The sequence below is a fragment of the Saccopteryx leptura genome, chromosome 6 (genome assembly GCF_036850995.1).
Source record: "Saccopteryx leptura isolate mSacLep1 chromosome 6, mSacLep1_pri_phased_curated, whole genome shotgun sequence".
NCBI classification, from domain to species: Eukaryota; Metazoa; Chordata; class Mammalia; order Chiroptera; family Emballonuridae; genus Saccopteryx; species Saccopteryx leptura.
This window is the reverse complement of record NC_089508.1, coordinates 93,432,319-93,454,092: the sequence shown is the minus strand read 5'-3', so window position 1 is coordinate 93,454,092 and position 21,774 is coordinate 93,432,319. Positions and strand designations below refer to the sequence as shown.

The 21,774-nt window shown below is 38.1% G+C and overlaps 1 protein-coding gene across 1 annotated transcript in view; it reads right to left on the bottom strand.

Annotated features, from left to right (window-relative positions):
* LOC136377132 (dehydrogenase/reductase SDR family member 2, mitochondrial-like) overlaps positions 1 to 21,058 on the bottom strand; it is a 35,231-nt gene extending 14,173 nt beyond the window's left edge. Inside the window, exon 1 of the mRNA XM_066343655.1 lies at positions 20,810 to 21,058. Coding sequence (XP_066199752.1) covers positions 20,810 to 21,058 — 249 coding nt within the window. The remainder of the gene's footprint in view (positions 1 to 20,809) is intronic.
* Positions 21,059 to 21,774: the final 716 nt, after the last annotated feature.

The window sequence follows — 21,774 nt, the reverse complement described above, 5'->3', positions numbered from 1 at the left end:
TTAATAAAATGTTCTCCAAGCCTCCTAAAATATTAATATTAATTCTGTAGCCTTTGGTACTTTACAACACCTGGGGGTGAAATGGCTCAGTGGCTCCTCAGACTGCATTTCTTTCAGGGCTCCTGAGCCCCTCAGCACATACATTCTCTTTCCCTCTGTACTCTCCAGCAAAACAGGCTGGGGAAAAAACTCCTTCTCCAGCAAACAATAGCAAACAACGGCCCCTCCCAAGCAGGAAGGCAATCTGCAATTTGCAATCTGCCACCCTGAGGGCAAGCACCCACAACCTTTCACAGGCCACACAGACATGGTGCCGCTCTGCACCAATGCAAAATACAAGCGAACAAACTAAAAACACTTGTTCCACACTTGAAACACATTGGTTTGCCTAACATAGAGACAAAATGTATTACCAATGTTAGTATTACTGGGGCAAAAGACAAAATGACAAACATAATTTGAATGGTCTAATGGAGGAAAAAATTTTAGTTCTCAATAATTCTAAATCAAAAGATGAAAACAAAAAATCCACAAAGCATTAGTTCAGAGGCCTGAAGCCAAAACATTCAAGAAAATTAGGAAAATTCAGTAACCAGTCTAGTTTGTAATATTCAAAACCATGTGTTATAGATTTTATCAAAACATAGTTTTTCTTCCTAAAATTACCCTTATTTTTATTAAGATCAACCTATTTACTATATTAATTTGGCCTGGTTATTTGCATAACACAAGAATAGCAATTGATTATATAGTTTTTTAAAAATCTGATTTGCTGGAATTTTAGAAGGAATCTTCAGATTGAATCTTAATTAGCCTCTCAGGTGGAGAGGTAAGCCGCACAGTTGCTATAAAGTTTTGCCTGCAGTACCTATAGGTTTGGGTGAATTATCGAGTTGTTGAGGTCCCCCAAAATATTCTGAGGTTTATTCTTTGCCATTTTCCAGGAAAGCAACCTTTGTTCCTCATCTGGAGGCACAACTATAAACGTTGAATAATCAAGGTGCTAGGCCATTTCTTCAAGGGCTTTTATCAGCTCTCAAAGTCAATATCAATTCCTTAAAGCTTTCTGGTACCTCCAAAGTTTAAACACGTGTTTTTCAGACTGGAGATTCTAGTCAAAGTCTAGGTTAATAAAACCACAAATGGAAATCGGTTCTGTGCCTTATAGAGAAATCAGATTCTTATTGGACTTATGCAAACACACATATTGCCATAGTAATAATAATACTCATTTTTCAGAGTTGCCGGATTCTGGAGGAATTGTGCAGGGAGAAAAATATAAATGCCTTGATATTGCTTATAAAGGTATACTTTACTAACTTGCTTAAAAAACAAACAATTTTTCTTATATCTAGAAAAAAAGATTTATCTATTAACAATGTTCTGAACAAAGTCAGAAAAGTAATTTATTTAGCTCTATAATTAGTATTTATTTTTATTATTTGCTAGTATTTCTATGAATTTAGTTATTTCTTTGAGTTTTATAAATTTTTATCTGGGTCAAAGATATGATTTAAACATTTATTTTTAGAAACCTATTTAGAATGAGTCCAAGTTCTTTCTATGGATCTTCCTGAAGATATAATATATTTGCAAATACATTAGACTAAAACAATGGCTGTCTCTAAATAACAAAAGAAAAACTTAAAATATGGTTATAGATTTGGATAGCAATCAGATTTACAAAAAAAAAAGCATGTCAAAATCTCTTACAGAATTTTCAGAACATTTACTTTAATAAAAATATATGTATACAGAAAAATATAGTTATTATTTATTATTCTATTTGTGCAAAGCTTTCTATGTAACTTTAAGAATATTGAAGAGTCTTAATTAGTCTAAATTTTATAGGTTAGTATTTTTATGATAATTTTTCTTTTCTTTACATTTTGAAAGGATTTGTTTATTTTTGAAATTTTTCTTTTACTTTTATTTTTAATTTATTATGTTGACATAATTTCAAGTGTCCCATTCAAAATAACACCTTCTATCCACTACATCATGCCCTCCCACCCTACCGCCTCATGCAGTCTCTTTTCTGTTAGCAGAACAAGCCAGGTTCATGTTGCTCATCACTCTATTAGCCAATTCATGAGAGACAGGGACTGAGTAGGTGTAAGAGGGTCTTTAATTTGGATTGCCAGCAACTTGAAAAGCAGAGGACTCAGGTCCTAAAAATTGCCTTGACAGTCTCAGCTGACTGACCAGTATACTATATATTTTTGGAAGGTTAGTAATTAATTATTATTATTTAAAAATTTTTTTTTAAGTTTTTATTTTATTTATTCATTTTTAGAAAGGAGAGAGAGAGAGAAGAGACAGAGAGAGAAGGGGGGGGGAGGAGCAGGAAGCATCAACTCCCATATGTGCTTTGACCAGGCAAGCCCAGGGTTTTGAACCGGCAACTTCAGCATTTCCAGGTCGACACTCAATCCACTGTGCCACCACAGGTCAGGCCTAGTAATTGATTATTGAGCATGAAGTTAATCTCGTAGTAGAATGCAGGTGGTCAGGATCTGGCATGCAGTAATGTCCGCCAGATTGCTTGCTTGACATAAGCAATGGCCTTATAGGTGTTCTTTAACTTTGTCTCCAGGATACTGGAGTTTTAAGTTTTTGGGAACCCACCTGAAAAACAATTCCCTGTGTTCTTTGGAAGAACATAAAGTAAAGATTATATTGTTCGTGAGACAGGCTATATATTCTTGCTAGGAATTATTATTACTAAACCTTTTAACTCCTTATACTTGGAAAGACATGAAGAAAGAACATGAAGTAAAGTTAAATTCCTTATTTATGGCTTATTTTCTAAGCTATGAGTACAGTATATAGTAGTTAACCCTAATATACAATTAACCCCTTATATTTTTACTTTTGTTTCATAGGCAGTAAACTTTTAAACATCTCTCATAGCAATAGTTTTTCCAATGTATCTCCTTGGACCAGTGAAATAAAAGATTTAGTCCCCCACCACTTTCATCTCCCTGTTTTCCCTCTAGAAGTTGCTACCCTGTTATCTATAGCCATGTGCCATGTATGGTATATATAGAATTTGGCTAACCCCTTTACCTTTTCTGATCCTCTTCCCTCTTCTTCCTTCCCTCTGACAACTGGATCTATGCCCTGTGACCTTGCTTCTGTTTCTTGCTTTTGTTCCTCAGATTATTGTGTTCATTAGAATCCACATATAAGTGAGATTGAGATCATATAGTATTTGTCTTTCTCTGCCTGGTTTATTTCACTTAGCATAATAGTCTTCATGCTGTCACGAAAGGTAAGATTTCCTTCTTTTTCATGGTAAATTGTGTAAATGTACCACAGCTATTTTATCCACTTGTCCTCTGACAGACACTTGGGCTGTTTCCAGACTTTGGCTATTGTAAACAATGCTTCAGTAAACACGGTGGTGCATACCTTGTTTTGAATTAATGTTTTGGGATTCTTAGGATATATTTCTAGAAGTGGGATAGCTGCCTCATAAGGCAGTTCCAGTTTTAATTTTTTTTTTTTTTTTGGATTTTTCTGAAGTTGGAAACGGGGAGGCAGTCAGACTCCTGCATGCGCCGGACAAGGATCCACCCAGCACGCCCACCAGGGGGCGATGCTCTGCCCATCTGGGGCGTCGCTCTGTTGCAACCAGAGCCATTCTAGCCCCTGAGGCAGAGGCCACAGAGCCATCCTCAGCGCCCGGGCCAACTTTGCTCCAACGGAGCCTCGGCTGTGGGAAGGGAAGAGAGAGACAGAGAGGAAGGAGAGGGGGAGGGGTGGAGAAGCAGATGGGCGCTTCTCCTGTGTGCCCTGGTCGGGAATCAAACCCAGGACTTTTGCATGCCAGGCCGATGCTCTACCACTGAGCCAACCAGCCAGGGCTCAGTTTTAATTTTTTGAGGAAACACCATACTGTTTTCCAGAGTTTACATGAGTCTGCATTCCCACCAGCAGTGCATACCTTTGCTAGCACTTGTTGTTTGTTGGTTAGTTAATAAAAGCCATTCTGGCAAGTGTGAGGTGATATCTAATTGTGGTTTTAATTTGCATTTCTCTAATGATTAGTAATGTTGAGCATTTTTCTATATGCCTATCTGTATGTCCTCTTTGGAGAAGTGTCTATTCAGGTCCTTTGCCCATTTTTAAATTGGATTGTTTACCTTTCTAGTGTTTAGTTTTAGAAGTTCTTTACATAAATTTAGGTGTCTATTGTTGTGCAGGAGTTTTTTAGTTTGATATAATCCCATTTGTCTATTTTGTCCTTTATTTCATTTTCTTGAAGAGACATATTGGCAAAAATATTGCTATGAGAGATGTCTAAGAGTCTACTGCCTATATTTTCTTCTATGATTTTTTTTGATTTTGTTACTTACAGTTAAGTCTTTTATCTATTTTGAGTTTATTTTTGTGAATAATATAAGTTGGTGGTCTAGTTTCATTTTTTTGCATGTCCCTATCCAAGTTTCCCAACACCACTTATTAAAGAGACTGTCTTTACTCTATTGTATACTTTTGTTTCTTGTCTCAAATATTAATTAACAATAAAATTGTGGGTTTATTTTTTATTATTATTATTTTTTTTACAGAGACAGAGAGAGACTCAGAGAGAGGGATAGATAGGGACAGACAGACAGGAAGGGAGGGAAATGAGAAGCATCAATCATCAGTTTTTTGTTGAGACATCTTAGTTGTTCATTGATTGCTTTCTCATATGTACCTTGACCGTGGGCCTTCAGCAGACCGAGTAAACCAGTGTTTCCCAAACTTTTTTTGTGCCATGCCCCACCTTAACCTTTCTAAAATTTTTATGTCCCCCCCTATGTAACATACATAATTTTTAACATTAAAAATTGATTTGTTCACTTAATAAACATAAATGATAGGTTCTAGGAAGAAATCACTATGAAATTGTTAACAAAACACAGTAAGTAAAATTTCAAAACATATAATGAAAAACAGAAATTTAAATTCCAAATAATTTTAATACAGATTTTTCTATATTAATTTATTATTTTAATTTAGTGTGATCCTTGCACTTGATGCTTGCTGCACAGAGATTTTATATTAGGTTCCAATTTGGTTAGCTTTAGTCTCAAGTCTCTACGTTGTGTTATATCCAGCCGATTTCTTTTTTTTACCAGTAAATCATTTACAGCACTAAATCCACATTCAGCTAAAAATGAAGATGGAAACAGTAGCAATAGTTTTCTTGCACATTTGGTTGAATTTGGGTATTTGATTTCTGTTTCCTCACAAAGCCATGCCATCGCTCCTTTGATATTAAATAAAGCTTTAACTGACTCATCATTTTGCAATTCTGCGAGTTCTTCTTGATACTGCATATTTGATATATCAGACAAATCCACTAACATTGGCTGCATCATCCATGTTGGGAAATCAATTTGTTTTAAATCAGAAAATCTTTCTTTTAAATCAGCCGATAGAATATTCAAATGATTGACAATAAGTAAAGCGGTATCAGTTACTTCACATTTTTGGAGCCAATGAAACTGTTTCAAGTTTTTGTTGTTAATATGTTTCTGACATAACTCAATATTGGTAATGAAACCAAATATCTTTGCTTTTGCATCGACAAGAGTTTTCTTTGTTCCTTGAAGTTGCTTATTTAATATATTTAGTTTTTCAAAGATATCGGCTAAATAACTCACAAATGCTTTACCATCTATTGTTAACAGATACTTCATTTCAGGTTTGTCGCTTAAAAATCACTAAGAGTATCAAACAGTTCCATAAATCTTTTCAAACAGTTTCCTTTAGATAGCCATCTTACTTCAGTATGAAGTAAAAGTCTCACATGGTCTTCATTTTGTTCTTCACAAAATAGCTTGAAAAGACGCTCACATTTGGCACTAGCTTTAATAGCATTAACACACTTTATTACTGTATGTAATACTTCATTCAGAACAGGCGAGATGTTTTTAGCTACCAAGTTTTCCCTATGAATAACACAATGCACAAGAATCATTTCTGGATTCGCATCTTTCATCAATTTTAAGCAGCCATTTTTCTTGCCCATCATATTGGGAGCACCATCTGCAGCACAAGATGTTATATCTTTCATTGGTATATCATTGACATCTAAGTAGTTTTTTAGCTTATTATATATATCTTTGGAGGTAGTGGTGCTTTCTTCAGCAAAATGTCCTTTATCAATATATCTTACGTAAGTTATCAATACTGCCTCACTGTCTCTCAAAGTTGATTCATCCATTTGCAAGGACAATTTTCTTGTTTTCAGCTTTTCAATAAGTTGTTTTTCAATATCCTCACTCATTTCGTCTATTCTTCTGCTAACAGAATTGTTACTGCGTGGCATAGCTTTCCCATCTTTGTCATCTTTTTCAAGAACCGTTTTAAGAAATGCTGATATTGACGGTTTTATTAAATTCTCTCCTATAGTGTGATTTTCTCCAATTTTAGCGATGAATAAAGAAATTTGATAACTAGCCTCAAGAACATGAATATTAGTTGAAGTATGAGCAGTAAATAGAGGCTTTAATGTTGTTCTTTTTTCAAAATTTTTCTTTAAAGTTTTAAAGTAACTCAAATCTGAATTAATATGAGCACTATGTTTCACCTTCAAATGTGCCTCAAGACGAACTCATTTCATTGATTTGTTGGTCAAGCATTGCTGGCATAAAAGACAAAAAGGAATCCGCTCATCGTGAACAGCGGGTATGAACCCAAATTTTAAATATTCCTCCGAATATTGATGAGTTTTTTCTTGCCTGCACCACTCATTTTACTATGGGCTATAAGAAATAAAAATAAGATCAATTAAAAACTAATATTAAAATATGTGTTAAAATATATTCAATGTGACATAGAGTAAATGTATACTAAAAATTCATATTTATTTAAATGTATATAACACATTTACTACACTACCACCGCACATCAAAAGGTATCTATATTTTTTCCACTTGACAAAATTTTCTGGAAAGTTATGCTTCTAAAATTAAAATTGTTGTGCATGCACTATTATAGCCCCAATAATATTTATAAAATATTAGTGCTTTCTAGCCCCGATGCAAGAAGTACTTAATAAAGAGTTTAATATTGATAAAAATAAAATCAATTACTTACCAATTATATCTATACAATATATATATGTATATTTATTAAATCAATGAGCTTTTACAACAGTTTTGACTGACACTTTTTTTTTTTAATAAATTTTTATTAATGGTAATGGGATGACATTAATAAATCAGGGTACATATATTCAAAGAAAACATGTCTAGGTTATTTTGTCATTAAATTATGTTGCATACCCCTCGCCCAAAGTCAGATTGTCCTCCGCCACCCTCTATCTAGTTCTCTGTGCCCCTCCCCCTCCCCCTAACTCTCTCCCTCCCTCCCATGTCCTCCCTCCCCCCACCCCTGGTAACCACCACACTCTTGTCCATGTCTCTTAGTCTCGTTTTTATGTTCCACCAATGTATGGAATCATGTAGTTCTTGTTTTTTTCTGATTTACTTATTTCACTCCGTATAATGTTATCAAGATCCCACCATTTTGCTGTAAATGATCTGATGTCATCATTTCTTATGGCTGAGTAGTATTCCATAGTGTATATGTGCCACATCTTCTTTATCCAGTCTTCTATTGAAGGGCTTTTTGGTTGTTTCCATGTCTTGGCCACTGTGAACAGTGCTGCAATGAACATGGGGCTACATGGTGACACTTATTTCAAATTATCACCAACTGAATGATGTGAAACACTACACAAGTTGCGATGGGCCAATTAGGTGAGAATAACTCCGTTGTTTAGCGAGTTTTTATTTTTATTTTTATTTATTTTTATTTTTCTGAAGCTGGAAACGGGGAGAGACAGTCAGACAGACTCCCGCATGCGCCCGACCGGGATCCACTCGGCACACCCACCAGGGGCCACGCTCTGCCCACCAGGGGGCGATGCTCTGCCCCTCCAGGGCGTCGCTCTGCCGTGACCAGAGCCACTCTAGTGCCTGGGGCAGAGGCCAAGGAGCCATCCCCAGCGCCTGGGCCATCTTTGCTCCAATGGAGCCTTGGCTGTGGGAGGGGAAGAGAGAGACAGAGAGGAAGGAGGGGAGGGGGGTGGAGAAGCAAATGGGCGCTTCTCCTATGTGCCCTGGCCAGGAATCGAGCCCGGGTCCCCCGCACGCCAGGCCGACGCTCTACCGCTGAGCCAACCGGCCAGGGCCTGTTTAGCGAGTTTTTAAAACGTCCGGGGTTCCCCGCGGCAGACGGCACGCTCCGCGGTGAACCCAGGACGAAATTTACTTGACGACGCCAATCACCCAGTTGATATTTTGGTCTCGTCAAACGAAATTATACTTAATAATTATTTACCACAATTATTTAAGAATTGCATTTTTTGTTAAATTTGGCACCGATATCTAGTATTGCATTTAAATGGCCCGGGGCGAAAGAGTTAAAGTCGTGTCGAGTCCATTTTCAAATTGCCCCCCTTAACTATTGAATTGCCCCCCTGTGGGGTGTGGGCCCCACGTTGGGAAACACCGGAGTAAACCCTTGCTCAAGCCAGCGACCTTAGGTCCAAGCTGGTGAGCTTTGCTCAAACCAGATGAGCCTGTGCTCAAGCTGGAGACCTCGGAGTCTCGAACCTGGGTCCTTCCGCATCCCAGTCTGACACTCCATCCACTCCGCCACCGCCTGGTCAGGCTTGTGAGTTTATTTCTGAGATCTCTGTTCTGTTCCACTGATCTGTATGTCTGTTCTTATGCCAGTACCAGGCAGCTTTGGTTACAATGGCCTTGTAGTATAACTTGATATCAGTAAGTGTGATACCGCCCACTTTGTTCTTCATTTTCAAGATTGCTGAGGCTATTCGGCTTCTTTTTTGGTTTCATATAAGTTTTTGGAATATTAATTTTAGATCTGTGAAGTATGCTATTGGTATTTTAATAGAAATTGCATTGAATCTATAGGTTGCTTTGGGCAGTATGGACATTATAATGATGTTGATTCTTTTTATCCATGACCATGGTATATGATTCCACTTGTTTGCATCTTCCTTGATTTCTTTTTTCAATGTCTTATAATTTTTTGAGTCCAAGTCTTCAACATCTCTGTTTAAATTTAATCCTAGGTACTTATTTTTTTGTTGTTGCAATAGTAAAGAGGATTGTTTCCTTAATTTCTCCTTTTGACAGTTTGTTTTTGGTGTATAAAAATGCCACTGATTTCTGAATATTAATTTTATATCCTACCATTTTGACAAATTCAATGATCACATCTAGTAGATTTTTTGGTTGAGACTCTAGGGTTTTCATCTATAGTATCATGTTGTCAGCAAATAATGACTGTTTTACTTCTTCATTTCCAATTTGGATGTCTTTTATTTCTTCTTGTTGTTGGATTACTGAAGCGAGCATATCCAGTACTATGTTGAGCAAGAGTGGTGAAAGGGACATCCTCGTCTTTTTTCTAATCCTAAGGGGATTGCTTATAATTTTTCCCATTGAGAATGATGTTAATTGTTGGTTTTTCATATATGGCCTTTATTATGTTGAGATATGTTCCCTGTGTTTCCACTTTGTGGAGAGTTTTGATCATAAGTAGGTGCTGGATTTTATCAAGTGCTTTTTCTGCTTGTGTTTATGCGATCCTGTGAATTTTATTTTTTATTTATATATGTGGTGAATCACATTTATTGAGTTGCAAATATTGTACCAGCCTTGCCACCCCAAAATAAATCCTACTTGATCATGAAGTATGATCATTTTAAATGTATTGTTGGATCCGGCTTGCTAATATTTTGTTGAGAATTTTAGCATCTCTGTTCATCAGGGATATTGGCCTATAGTTTTCTTTCTTTGTACTAATGTCTTTACCTGGTTTTGTAATTAAGATAATGCTTGACTCATAAAATGAGCTTGGAAGTTTTTCTTCCTCTTGAATTTTTTGGAATAGCTTGAGAAGGGTAGGTGTTATTTCTTCTTTGGAAATTGGTAAAATTCACCTGTGAAGCCATCCAATATAGGACTTTTGTTTGCCGAGAGTTATTTTTATAACTGTTTCAATTTCTTTTCTTTTTTTTTTTTAACAAAATTTTATTTATTGATTTTATCAGGAGAGAAAAAAAGACAAGAACATCGATGTATTCCTGTATGTGCCCTGACCAGGGATTGAACTGGCAACTTCAGCACTTTGGGATGATGCTTCAAACCAACTGAGCTATCTGGCCAGGGTGATAACTATTTCAATTTCATTTGTTGCAGTCATTCTGCTCAGGTTTTCTGAATCTTCCAGATTCAGTTTTGGAAGATTGTATGTTTTTAGAAATTTATCCATTTAGCCCAGGTTGTCCAATTTTTTGGCATGTAGGGCTTCATAGCATTTTCATACAATCCTTTGTATTTTTATGATATCTGTTGTTATTTCTTCTCTTTCATTTCTAATATTATTTATTTGGGTCCTCTCTCTTTTTTTCTTGATAGTCTGATTAAAGGTTTATCAATTTTGCTTACCTTTTTAAAAAACCAACTCTAGGTTTCATTGATTTAAAAAATTTTTTTTAGACTCTGTAGTTTATTTTTACTCTGATCTTTATTATTTTCTTCCTTCTACTTACTCTGGGCTTTATTTTCTTTTTCCTAGTTCTTATTAAATTTATTGAGACTGTTTGTGTCCTAACATGTCCATCCTGAAAAATATACCATCCTGGAAATGTACTTGAAAGGAATGTATATGTTGCTGCTTTGGGGTGAAATGTTCTAAAGATCTCAACTAAATCCAGTTGCTCTAAGGTGTCATTTAAGGCTGCTGTTTGTTAATTTTCTGTCTGAAGAGTTTATCCATTGATGTCAGTGAGGTGTTAAAACCTTTTAGTATTATTGTATTGCTGTAGATCTTTCCCTTAATGTCCATCAAAATCTGCTTTGTATATTTAGGCACTCCTAAATTGAGTGTATAAATTTTTACAATGGTTATATCCTCTTGTGGGATTGCTCCATTTATCACTATGTAGTGACATTTTTTATCCCTTACTATGGCCTTTGTTTTAAAGATATTTTTTTCAGATATATGTATTGCTAACCTAGCTTTTTAAAAATTTCTATATGAATATAATACTTTTTAATACTTCACTTTTCATCTATGTGTATCTTTTATTCTGAGGTGTGTCTCTTGTAGACAGCATATAAATAGGTCTTGCTTCCTTATTCATGCAGCTATGCTTTGTATTTTAATTGGAGTATTTAATTTATTTATATTAAGGTTATTATTGATATGTACTTATTTATTGCTATTTTATACTTTAAACTTATAATCCTTTTTTTTACTTGATTTCTTCTTTTCCTTTCCTCTTCTTATGGGATGCCCTTTAACATTTCTTTAACATACTGATTTGGTGGTAATAAACTCCTTCAGTCATTTTTGTCTGGTAAGCTTTTATTTCTCCTTCAATTCTGGATAGAATAATATTGCTTGTAGGTTCTTGCTTTGTATCACTTTGAATATTTCTTGCCAATCCTTTCTGGCCTGAAGTGTTCCTGTTAAGAAGTCAGATGTCAGCCTTATGGGGGCTGCTTTGTAGGTAACTAATTGCATTACTCTTGCAGATTTTAGTATTTTTTTTTTGTCTCTTACCCTTGGCACTTTAATTATGATGCGTCATGGTGTGGGTCTCTTTGGGTTTATCTTTAATGGGACTGTCTGTGCTTTTTGAACTTATGTGACTCTTTCCTTCATCAATTTAGGGAAGTTTTCAGTTATGATTTCTTCAAACAAGTTCTTTATACTTAGTTTATTCTCTTTTCCTTTAGTAACCTCTATGATGATAATGTTGTTTCACTTCATGTTGTCACAGAGATCTCTTAGACTTTCCTCAGCCCTCTTGATCCTCCTTTCTTTTTGTGGCTTTGCTTCTGTGTTTACATTTATCTTTTCCTGTAAATTGCTGATTTTTCCCTTCTACTTCATCCAACCTGCTGTTGATTTCTTCTAGTGAATTCTTAATTTTTGATATTGTATTTGCTATTTCTGACCTGTTTTTATGGTTTAATAATATGGTCTTTTTTTTTACTTTCATGTTCTTTAATTTTTTTTTTTACAGTGATTAAAAGCCTTTAAGTAAACTCTTGGCCAATACAGCAAGAATCCATAAAAAAGTAGTGTCCTTAACATGTTCACCAAGTCCAAGTTGGCCCCATCACCATGCCAAATCCCTGAAAAATGCAACCCAACCACAGTTCAGTCTGTTAGGAGCTGTCACAGGGAGCAGGAGTCCAGGAAAAGTCCACATCCAGGAAAAGTCCGCATGGCACTGGAATTGTTGTCACCATTCTATACTTTGCAGCTCATGTTCAAGTCCCTATGACCGCTGCTTCTAGCTGGTAATGATTCAGGTAGACTGGAAAAGCCCTTTGCAGCATGCGTGGATATGGAGCTTCTGTTCTCCTCTGCCTGGAGAGATGAGACCAGGTTGCTTTTCCCTGGAGCTCTGCGACTGTGGCATGGTAAAGAAAACCTTGGGATACACTAAGCTGGGTGGCAAAGGTAGATTCATAATAGAAGTTGGCAAAAGGGGGAAAGAGAGCTCTAAATTAGGAGTAGGTCCCAGCCTGAAATATGAGTGGGGCATTGAGGTAGGAGGGATAAAGGAGACACTATATATTAAGCAAAGCAGCAGAAAATAGGACTATCAACACCCACAACAGAGATCTTTGAGGGAAGAATAAAAAACCTGACTATTCAGGCAAGACATAGTTAAGTGGCCCTTGTGCAAATGAGATCAGTTTACCTGCTTCCTGAAAGAAATACCCTAGGCTCATCCACAGTGTCATAGATGGGGCCGACGGCCCTGGGCACCTTCAGCCTTCAGTGGCAAACCCCAGCTTTCTGGGCAAGGTTAGGTCATAGGTGGCTGGAGCAGGGATGGAAAAGACTGAACCCTTCCTTAGAGGAGCGAGGGGGAAGCCTACCTTCCAGTGTCCCTGTTTCCTCATAGCAGAGGCATGTAAGTCTGGCAGGCTTTAGCTCAATGACCTTCCTTTCCACTATTGAAGCAGGACCCAGATGGCATCCTATGAGACCCCTTTGGGGTGTTGGAGCCTTTGAGGGTGTATCCTAAAAGCTGGTAGTTCCCCTGATCTCTATTGGGCTTTTTCTGCCTCTAGGTATCTTAAAAGCCATGCTCAGAAGATCTCGCTGAGGGGTTTGAGGATCCCCATCTGCCTATATAAATCTTTTCCATATATCTGGAGCTATTTGGAAAAAGACAAAACAGTGTTATTAGCTGGATCTAATAAAGAGGGTAGTAGTTTGCAGGCGAAAAAGATTTGGTGTCTCCTGTTCATCAGCATTAAAAAAAATGTAAATTTTTTTTAAGTAAAAAGCATGATATGGTAGACCCATAGGAGTTCCAGGATATGATTACCCCCTTTAAAAAAAATTTTTTTTTTAAATTGACCTTAAAATGTTTGCTGAGTACACTTTAATAATACCTTAACTTTAAAGATTGTAAGCATGACAAAATACAGTAAATGCTTTTGCTCCATATGCAGGAGCATTTTCAGTTTAGCCAGTTTAGGAAATCCAATAATAGAACATTTGCATACAGACCGTGAGCTATAACATGCTTAGCAGCCTCTCCTGTTCTGACAGAGGTTACTATAGATCCGGAATATGTATCCACTGTAATGTGGACATACGACTGTTTGCCAAATGAAGGTATATGAGTAACATCCATCTGCCAAAGTTGTCCTGGTAGGGGTCCTTGAGGGTTAACTCCAAATGAAGGGGCAGCATAGGACTCCTTGGACAGGATTTCCCAATCTGCCATGCTGCTTCCCGAGAAAGTTGAAACTGTTTACACTGGGCTGCAGCGTTCTGGTGATGAATAGTATGAGACTGACTTGCTTGGTCTGTCATGGTTGCTCCATATAATTTTCTTTTGGGTAGCTTGATCAACAAGGGCATTCCTAGGCCCTGGCCGGTTGGCTCAGTGGTAGAGCATTGGCCTGGTGTGCAGGATTCCTGAGCCAGAGCACACAGGAGAAGCGCCATGATCTTTGTGCCCCTCCCCTCCCCCAACCCCCTCCCTCTCCTCCCCCCACCCTGTAACCCCAACCCTGTTGTCTATGTCTTTGAGTCTCATCTTTATGTCCCACCTATGTATGGAATCATATAGTTCTTAGTTTTTTCTGATTTACTTCTTTTGCTCAGTATAATGTTATCAAGGGCCATCCATGTTGTTGTAAAAGATCCTATGTCATCATTTCCTATGGCTGAGTAGTATTCCATAGTATATATATACCAAAGCTTTTTAATCCACTTGTCCTCTGATGGACACTTGGGCTGTTTCCAGATCTTTGCTATTGTGAACAATGCTGCCATAAACATGGGGGTGCATTTCTTCTTTTCAAACAGTGCTATGGTGTTCTTGGGGTATATTCCTAACAGCGGTATAGCTGGGTTAAAAGGCAGTTCGATTTTTAATTTCTTGAGAAATCTCCATACTGTTTTCCACAGTGGCCGCACCAGTCTGAATTCCCACCAGCAGTGCAGGGAGGTTCCCTTTTCTCCACATCCTCACCAGCACTTATTCTGTGTTGTTTTATTGATGAGCGCCATTCTGACTGGTGTGAGGTGATATCTCATTGTGGTTTTGATGAGCGCCATTCTGACTGGTGTGAGGTGATATCTCATTGTGGTTTTAATTTGCATTTCTCTAATGATTAGTGATGTTGAGCATTTTTTCATATGCCTATTGGCCACTTGTGTGTCCTCTTTGGAGAAGTGTCTATTCATTTCTTTTGCCCATTTTTGGATTGGATTGTTTGTCTTCCTGGTATTAAGTTTTACAAGTTCTTTATAAATTTTGGTTATTAACCCCTTATCAGATGCAATGTCAAATATATTCTCCCATTGTGTAGTTTGTCTTTTTATTCTGTTCTTATTGTCTTTAGCTGTGCAGAAGCTTTTTAGTTTGATAAAGTCCCATTTGTTTATCCTGTCTTTTATTTCATTTGCCTGTGGAGACAAATCAGCAAATATATTGCTGTGAGAGATGTCAGAGAGTTTACTGCCTATGTTTTCTTCTAAGATGCTTATGGTTTCACGGCTTACATTTAAGTCTTTTATCCATTTTGAGTTTATTTTTGTGAGTGGTGTAAGTTGGTGGTCTAGTTTCATTTTTTTGCAGGTAGCTGTCCAATTTTCCCAACACCATTTGTTGAAGAGGCTATCTTTACTCCATTGTATTTTCTTACCTCCTTTGTCAAATATCAGTTGTCCATAGAGCTGTGGGTTTATTTCTGGGTTCTCTGTTCTGTTCCATTGCTCTATGTGCCTGTTCTTATGCCAGTACCATGCTGTTTTGAGTACAGTGGCCTTATAATATAACTTGATATGTGGAAGTGTAATCCCTCCCACTTTATTCTTTCTTTTCAAGATTGCTGAGGCTATTCGTGTTCTCTTTTGGTTCCATATAAATTTTTGGAATATGTGTTCTATATCTTTGAAGTAAGTCATTGGTATTTTAATTGGTATTGCATTGAATTTATAAATTGCTTTGGGTAATATAGACATTTTAATGATGTTTATTCTTCCTAACCATGAGCACGGTATATGCCTCCACGTATTTGTATCTTCCCTGATTTCTTTTATCAATGTTTTATAATTTTCTGAGTACAAGTCTTTAATCTCCTTGGTTAGATTTATTCCTAGGTACTTTATTTTTTTGGTTGCAATGGTAAAGGGGATTGATTCCTTGATTTCTCTTTCTGACAGCTCATTATTAGTGTATAAAAATGCCTCTGATTTCTGAGTATTGATTTTATATCCTGCCACCTCGCCAAATTCATTTATCAGGTCTAGTAGTTTTTTGCCTGAGACTTAAGGGTTTTCTATATACAATATCATATCATCTGCAAATAATGATAGTTTTACTTCTTCTTTTCCAATGTGGATGCCTTTCATTTCTTTTTCTTGTCTGATTGCTGTGGCTAGGACTTCCAGAACTATGTTGAATAAGAATGGTGAAAGTGGGCACTCCTGCCTTGTTCTTGATCTTAAGGGGATTGCTTTTAATTTTTTCCCATTGAGTATGATGTTGGCTGTGGGTTTGTCATAGATGGCCTTCATCATGTTGAGGTATGTTCCCTGTATTCCCACTTTGCTGAGAGTTTTGATCATGAATGGGTGCTGGATTTTATCAAATGCTTTTTCTGCATCTATTGAAATTATCATGTGGTTTTTCTCCTTTCTTTTTTTATGTGATGAATCACATTGATTGATTTGTGAATATTGTACCAGCCTTGCCTCCCAAGAATAAATCCCATTTGATCACGGTGTATGATTTTTTTCATATATAATGCTGGATCTGGTTTGCTAATATTTTGTTGAGGATTTTTGCATCTAAGTTCATCAGGGATATTGGCCTATAATTTTCTTTCTTTGTGTTGTCTTTGCCTGGTTTTGGAATCAGAATTATGCTCGCCTCATAAAAGGAGTTTGGAAGTCTTCCTTCCTCTTGAATTTTTTGAAATAGCTTGAGGAGGATAGGAGTTAGTTCTTCTTTGAATATTTGATAGAATTCACTTGTGAAGCCATCAGGCCCAAGACTTTTCTTTTTGGGAGTTTTTTGATAGCTGTTTCAATCTCATTTGTTGTAATTGGTCTGTTTAGGTTTTCTGATTCTTCCAGATTGATTTTTGGAAGATTATATGATTCAAGGAATTTTTCCATTTTTATCTAGGTTGTCTAGTTTTTTGGCATACAGTTCTTCATAGTATTTTCTTACAATATTTTGTATTTCTGTTGTGTCAGTTGTTATTTCTCCACTTTCATTTCTAATTTTATTTATTTGAGTCCTCTCTTTTTTTTTCTTGGTGAGTCTCATTAAAGGTTCATCGATCTTGTTTACCTTTTCAAAGAACCAGCTCCTGGTTTCATTGATCCTCTGTATTGTTTCTTTAGCCTCTATGTCATTTATTTCTGCTCTGATCCTTATTATTTCCTTCCTTCTATTAGCTGTTCTTTTTCTAGTTCTTTTAGTTGCAGGGTTAAGTTGTTTATTTGAGCTTTTTCTAGCTTCTTGAGGTATGCCTGTAATGCTAGAAACTTCCCTCTCAGGACTGCTTTTGCTGTGTCCCATAAATTTTGAGTTGATGTATGCTCATTATCGTTTGTTTCTAGGAACTTTTTAATTTCTTCTTTGATCTCAATGTTAACCCATTCGTTATTTAATAACATGCTATTTAGTTTCCAAGTGTTTAAATGTTTTTCAATTTTTCTATTGTGGTTGATTTCTAGTTTAATGCCATTGTGATCAGAGAAAGTGCTCGCTATGATTTCAATCTTCTTAAATTTGTTGAGACCACTTTTGTGCCCTAACATGTGGTCTATTCTAGAGAATGTACCATGAGCGCTTGAAAAGAATGTATATTCTGCTGTTTTAGGGTAAAAGGTTCTGAAGATATCTATTAAATCGAGTTGATCTAATATGTTCTTTAAGTCTGCTGTTTCTTTGTTAATTTTCTTTCTTGAGGATCTATCTAGTGATGTTAGTGGGGTATTGAAATCCCCTACTATTATAGTATTGCTGTTGATCTCGCCCTTTAAGTCCATCAAAGTCTGCTTATATATTTAGGTGCTCCTATATTAGGTGCGTAGATATTTATAATGGTTATATCTTCCTTTTGGATTGCTCCCTTTATCATTATGTAGTGACCTTCTTTATCTCTAACTATAGTCTTTGTTTTAAAGCCCATTTTGTCTGATATAAATATTGCTACCCCAGCTTTTTTTTATTTCCATTTGCATGAAATATTTTTTTCCATCCTTTTATCTTCAGTCTGTGCGCATCTTTTGATTTAAGGTGTGTCTCTTGTAGACAGCATATGTATGGGTCCTGTTTTCTTATCCATGCAGCTACCCTATGTCTCTTGATCGGATCATTTAATCCATTAACATTTAAGGTTATTACTGATATGTAATTGTTTATTGCCATTTTTTTCTTTAAAACTGTATTCCTCTTTTGCTATATTCTTTTTTTCCTTTGATCTGTTTACAACAGGTCCCTTAGCATTTCTTGCAGCCTTGGTTTGGTTGCAGTGAATTCCTTGAGTTTTTTTTGTCTGTAAAGCTTTTTATTTCTCCTTCAATTTTAAATGATAGCCTTGCTGGATAAAGTAGTCTTGGTTGTAGGTTCTTGTTCTACATTACTTTGAATATTTCTGGCCTCAAGTGTTTTTTTTGAGAAGTCAGAAGTCATCCTTATGGGGGCTCCTTTGTAGGTGATAGTCTTTTTTTCTCTAGCAGCTTTTAATATTTTCTCTTTATCACTTAGCTTTGGTATTTTAATTATGATGTGTCTTGGTGTAGGTTTCTTTGGGTTTCTCCTTAATGGAGTTTTCTGTGCTTCCCTGAACATGTGAAATGTTTTCCTGCCTTAATTGGCAGAAGTTTTCCGCTATGATATGTTTGAACAAAGTCTCTATCCCTTATTCTTTCTCTTCTTCTTCAGGAACCCTTATGATGCGGATGTTATTTCTCTTCATGTTGTCACAGAGCTCTCTTAGAGTTTCCTCAGACCTTTTGAGTCTCTTTTCTTTTTTCTGCTCTGCTCCATGCGTTTATTTATCGTGTCCTCTAACTCGCTGATTTGATTCTCTGCTTCATCCACCCTGCTTTTAATTCCTTCCATTGTATTCTTTATTTCAGATATTGTATTTGTCATTTCTGACTGATTCTTTTTTATTATTTCAATGTCCTTTTTAATATTTGTTATCTCTTTATTTAGGTTTTCATAATGGCCATCTATGGTTGTTCTAATATCTTTGAGCATCCTAACAATCGTTGTTTTAAACTCTGCATCTGATAATTTGGTTATATCTGATTCACTTAGGTCTTTTTCTGGGGATTTCTCTTGGTTTATTTGTGTTGTATTTCTCTGCCTCCGCATTTTTTCTTCATGGGAGTGGCTGTGATCACGCGCTCGGGTGCACAAGCATTGGTGGCCTTGGCCTTTGCCCCGCCCCGTGTGTGATGTTATGTTCGGTCCTGAGGGCACTGGCGAGCACCTTTGCTCAGCTGCGGGTCTCCGCCTGTTTCCGGGCTTTTGCCCTGCCCTTGCAGGAGGAGCCCACTTGAGGAACGGCTGCTAGCCTTGGCTCTACCATCGGGCAGGACTGCATGCCCAAGCTCAGCTCAGCAGCGGAACTCCGCCTCTTCTGGGCTTTTGGCTCCACCCCCGCAGGAGGAGCTGGCTACCAAGTCAGACCGCAAGCCTGGGTTGCACGGGTGGGACAAGGCTGTGCTCCTGTGCCCTTGCTCAGGGGCTGGTCTCCACCCTTTCCGGGGTTCCCACCCTTCTTGCACAGGCTGGATTATAGGCTGCTGGCAGCTGAGCTTGACCGCTTTTGCATGCCCCCTTCTCCCCAGCCGAGCAAGATTGAGCTCACACCTGAGCCCACTGGTGGCCAGCTGGCTTCTGCCCCTGCCAGCAGAACCACGCTTTTGTCTCCCGCTGCTGCCCGCCCTCTGGCGAGCCCTCAGCCACGTGGGTGGGGGCGTTGCAGCTCGGACCCTAAGACTCACTATTGTAGACCCAAAAGCTCCCTCCTTCTATGCGACTTTGCTCTGAGTGCCGTGGGGGAGCTTGTTTGGCTGCTCTCCTGCTTCCCTTTGCTGGTATTGCTGTTTCTGGGGGAAATATTCACTTCAGCTTTGGGGAGTGACTCGTCCCAGGGGTTAGGGTGGCTATCTCCCAAAATGTTTCTCCCTGTGCCTCCTAGATTACACTCTATTCCTGTTACTCTGGTCCTCTCCTCTCTCCCCATCCCCCAGGAGCCCCGGGTGAGTGGTTGTGAGAGAGATGTTCTGTGTGGTCCCTTTAAGAAGGATCCTGGGTCTGAAAAATCAGACTCTTTCTCACAAACAGTATCCTGACTTGTTTCCAGCTAAATACTGTCCTTACACCTCTTCTGGGCTCTAGGGCTGCAGTCTGGGGCTTTGTTCCTGGGGCTCAGGACCCTTCCCCCTCTGCTAAACTCACTTCCCGCCACGTGAGTCTCTCCCTGTTGCTGTTCGCTCCGGGGAGCTGGGCAGCCCTCTCCGCATTTCCGCTTTTTCTACCAGTCTTGGTGTGGCTTCTTCAGTATTCCTTGGTTGACGAGTCCTCTTAATTTAGTCCAAAGTTGGTTTTTCCTGATGATAGTTCTTAAAATTAGTTTGTAATCCACTTTGGTTCTGGGAGGTAGATGTTGGTACGTCCGTCTACTCCAGCGCCATCTTGTCTCTCTCATAATATGGTCATTTTTAATGCTTACCAAATTCTCATTGTGATCATCCTTGGTTGCTCTAAGGTCCTTGAACATCCTAATAACCATTATTTTATACTTTGCATCTGGTATTTTGGTTATTTCCATTTCATTTTTTTCTGGGGATTTTTCCTGTTGATTCATTTGAGTCATATTTTTTTTTATTTTCCTATTTTGTCTGTGTATTTGGTAGCTCTGCTCTGACTCCCAAATTTGTTGTGCCATCTTTGTGTGGAAGGTGGCCTCAGAGGTATTAATCTCTTCGCCACCTTTCTCCTTGCTCTAGAAATGTATTTTAGGTTATTTTTTACCCTATGTGAGTCTTGAATGCTGTTAGTCCCTTTGTGGGGGAGGTAACCCTTCAAGTAGTTGGGTTCTATGGTCAACCTTGATTATGTGTATTAGATGCTGTGCATGTTTGTCCAATGGGACATAGTTATTCTCAGAAGGTTCTGGTCCCTGCTAGACTTTTCCTGTGGGCATGGCACTCATATAGCTAGTTTAATCTAACATTGGAGAAGTCTGCCAACCACTTCTGGTTGTGTTGGTTCTGGGTCTTCTTGGGCAGGGTTTGTGTATGTGTTGATGTCAGATGTTGGTTGTAACTTGCTGTGTGCTACCTGTCCAGCGCTACCACTCTGTTTGTTGCTTGTGTCTGCATTTTCTGTGCCTGGATGTGTGTGGAAAAGGCCAATCTGTATAGAAGGATCAACTTCCTCCTGCTTATAGCTGACAGTTGCTCTGTAAAATGGCCTAAGTTCCTTAAGATTTACCTCCATTTTTCAGCTGCTTTGCATCCCCTTGAGGCTGTCTAGTTTTTCCAGAGTTTTCTGTAGAAAGACTATAGAGTGACTCAGAATGGGCTCACCCTACCAACCTCTCCACAGGTTGAAAGCTTAGTGGTTAGGGAAGCTGAGGTTGGGAGGACAATGATAGTGGAACCCTTAACTTCAGGGATAACATGGTTAGGAGCTCAGTATGGGGAAAATGGCCTTTACTTTAGGGCCTAATACTTCAGTCACTGATGGATACTCCAATTTTATTTCTCCCCAGTGAGGTGAGCAACAGGTTTTGATTGGGTGTGGCCAACAGTCTCTTCTGCAGAAATTCTTTCAGCTGGGGAGCCTTGGTTCTCAAGGAGAAAGATTGAGAGAGTCTTCCACTGGGCCTGATTGTGACCTCCCAGAAGGTAGCTAAGTCTCTCAACCAGTCACAACAATAGGACCCAATGAACTCACACTTTGAATGTCTGTGCTCAAAGCCTCTCTTCTTTCCTTTGTGGAACTTTGCCCAGCATGGCAGGATATCTGGGACTTAGGTGGCTGACTGTAAACTTTACCTTGTGCTCTGTGTGTGAGCAGTTATGCAGGTGTTGACCACAGAAAGGAGAATTCACCTTACCTGGGTTTGATGGATGATGGATCTCCATCTGGATATGTTGCCAGAAAGGCTAGTTGGTCCTGCTCCGAAGTAGTCTGTAGCTTCCTACTAGATG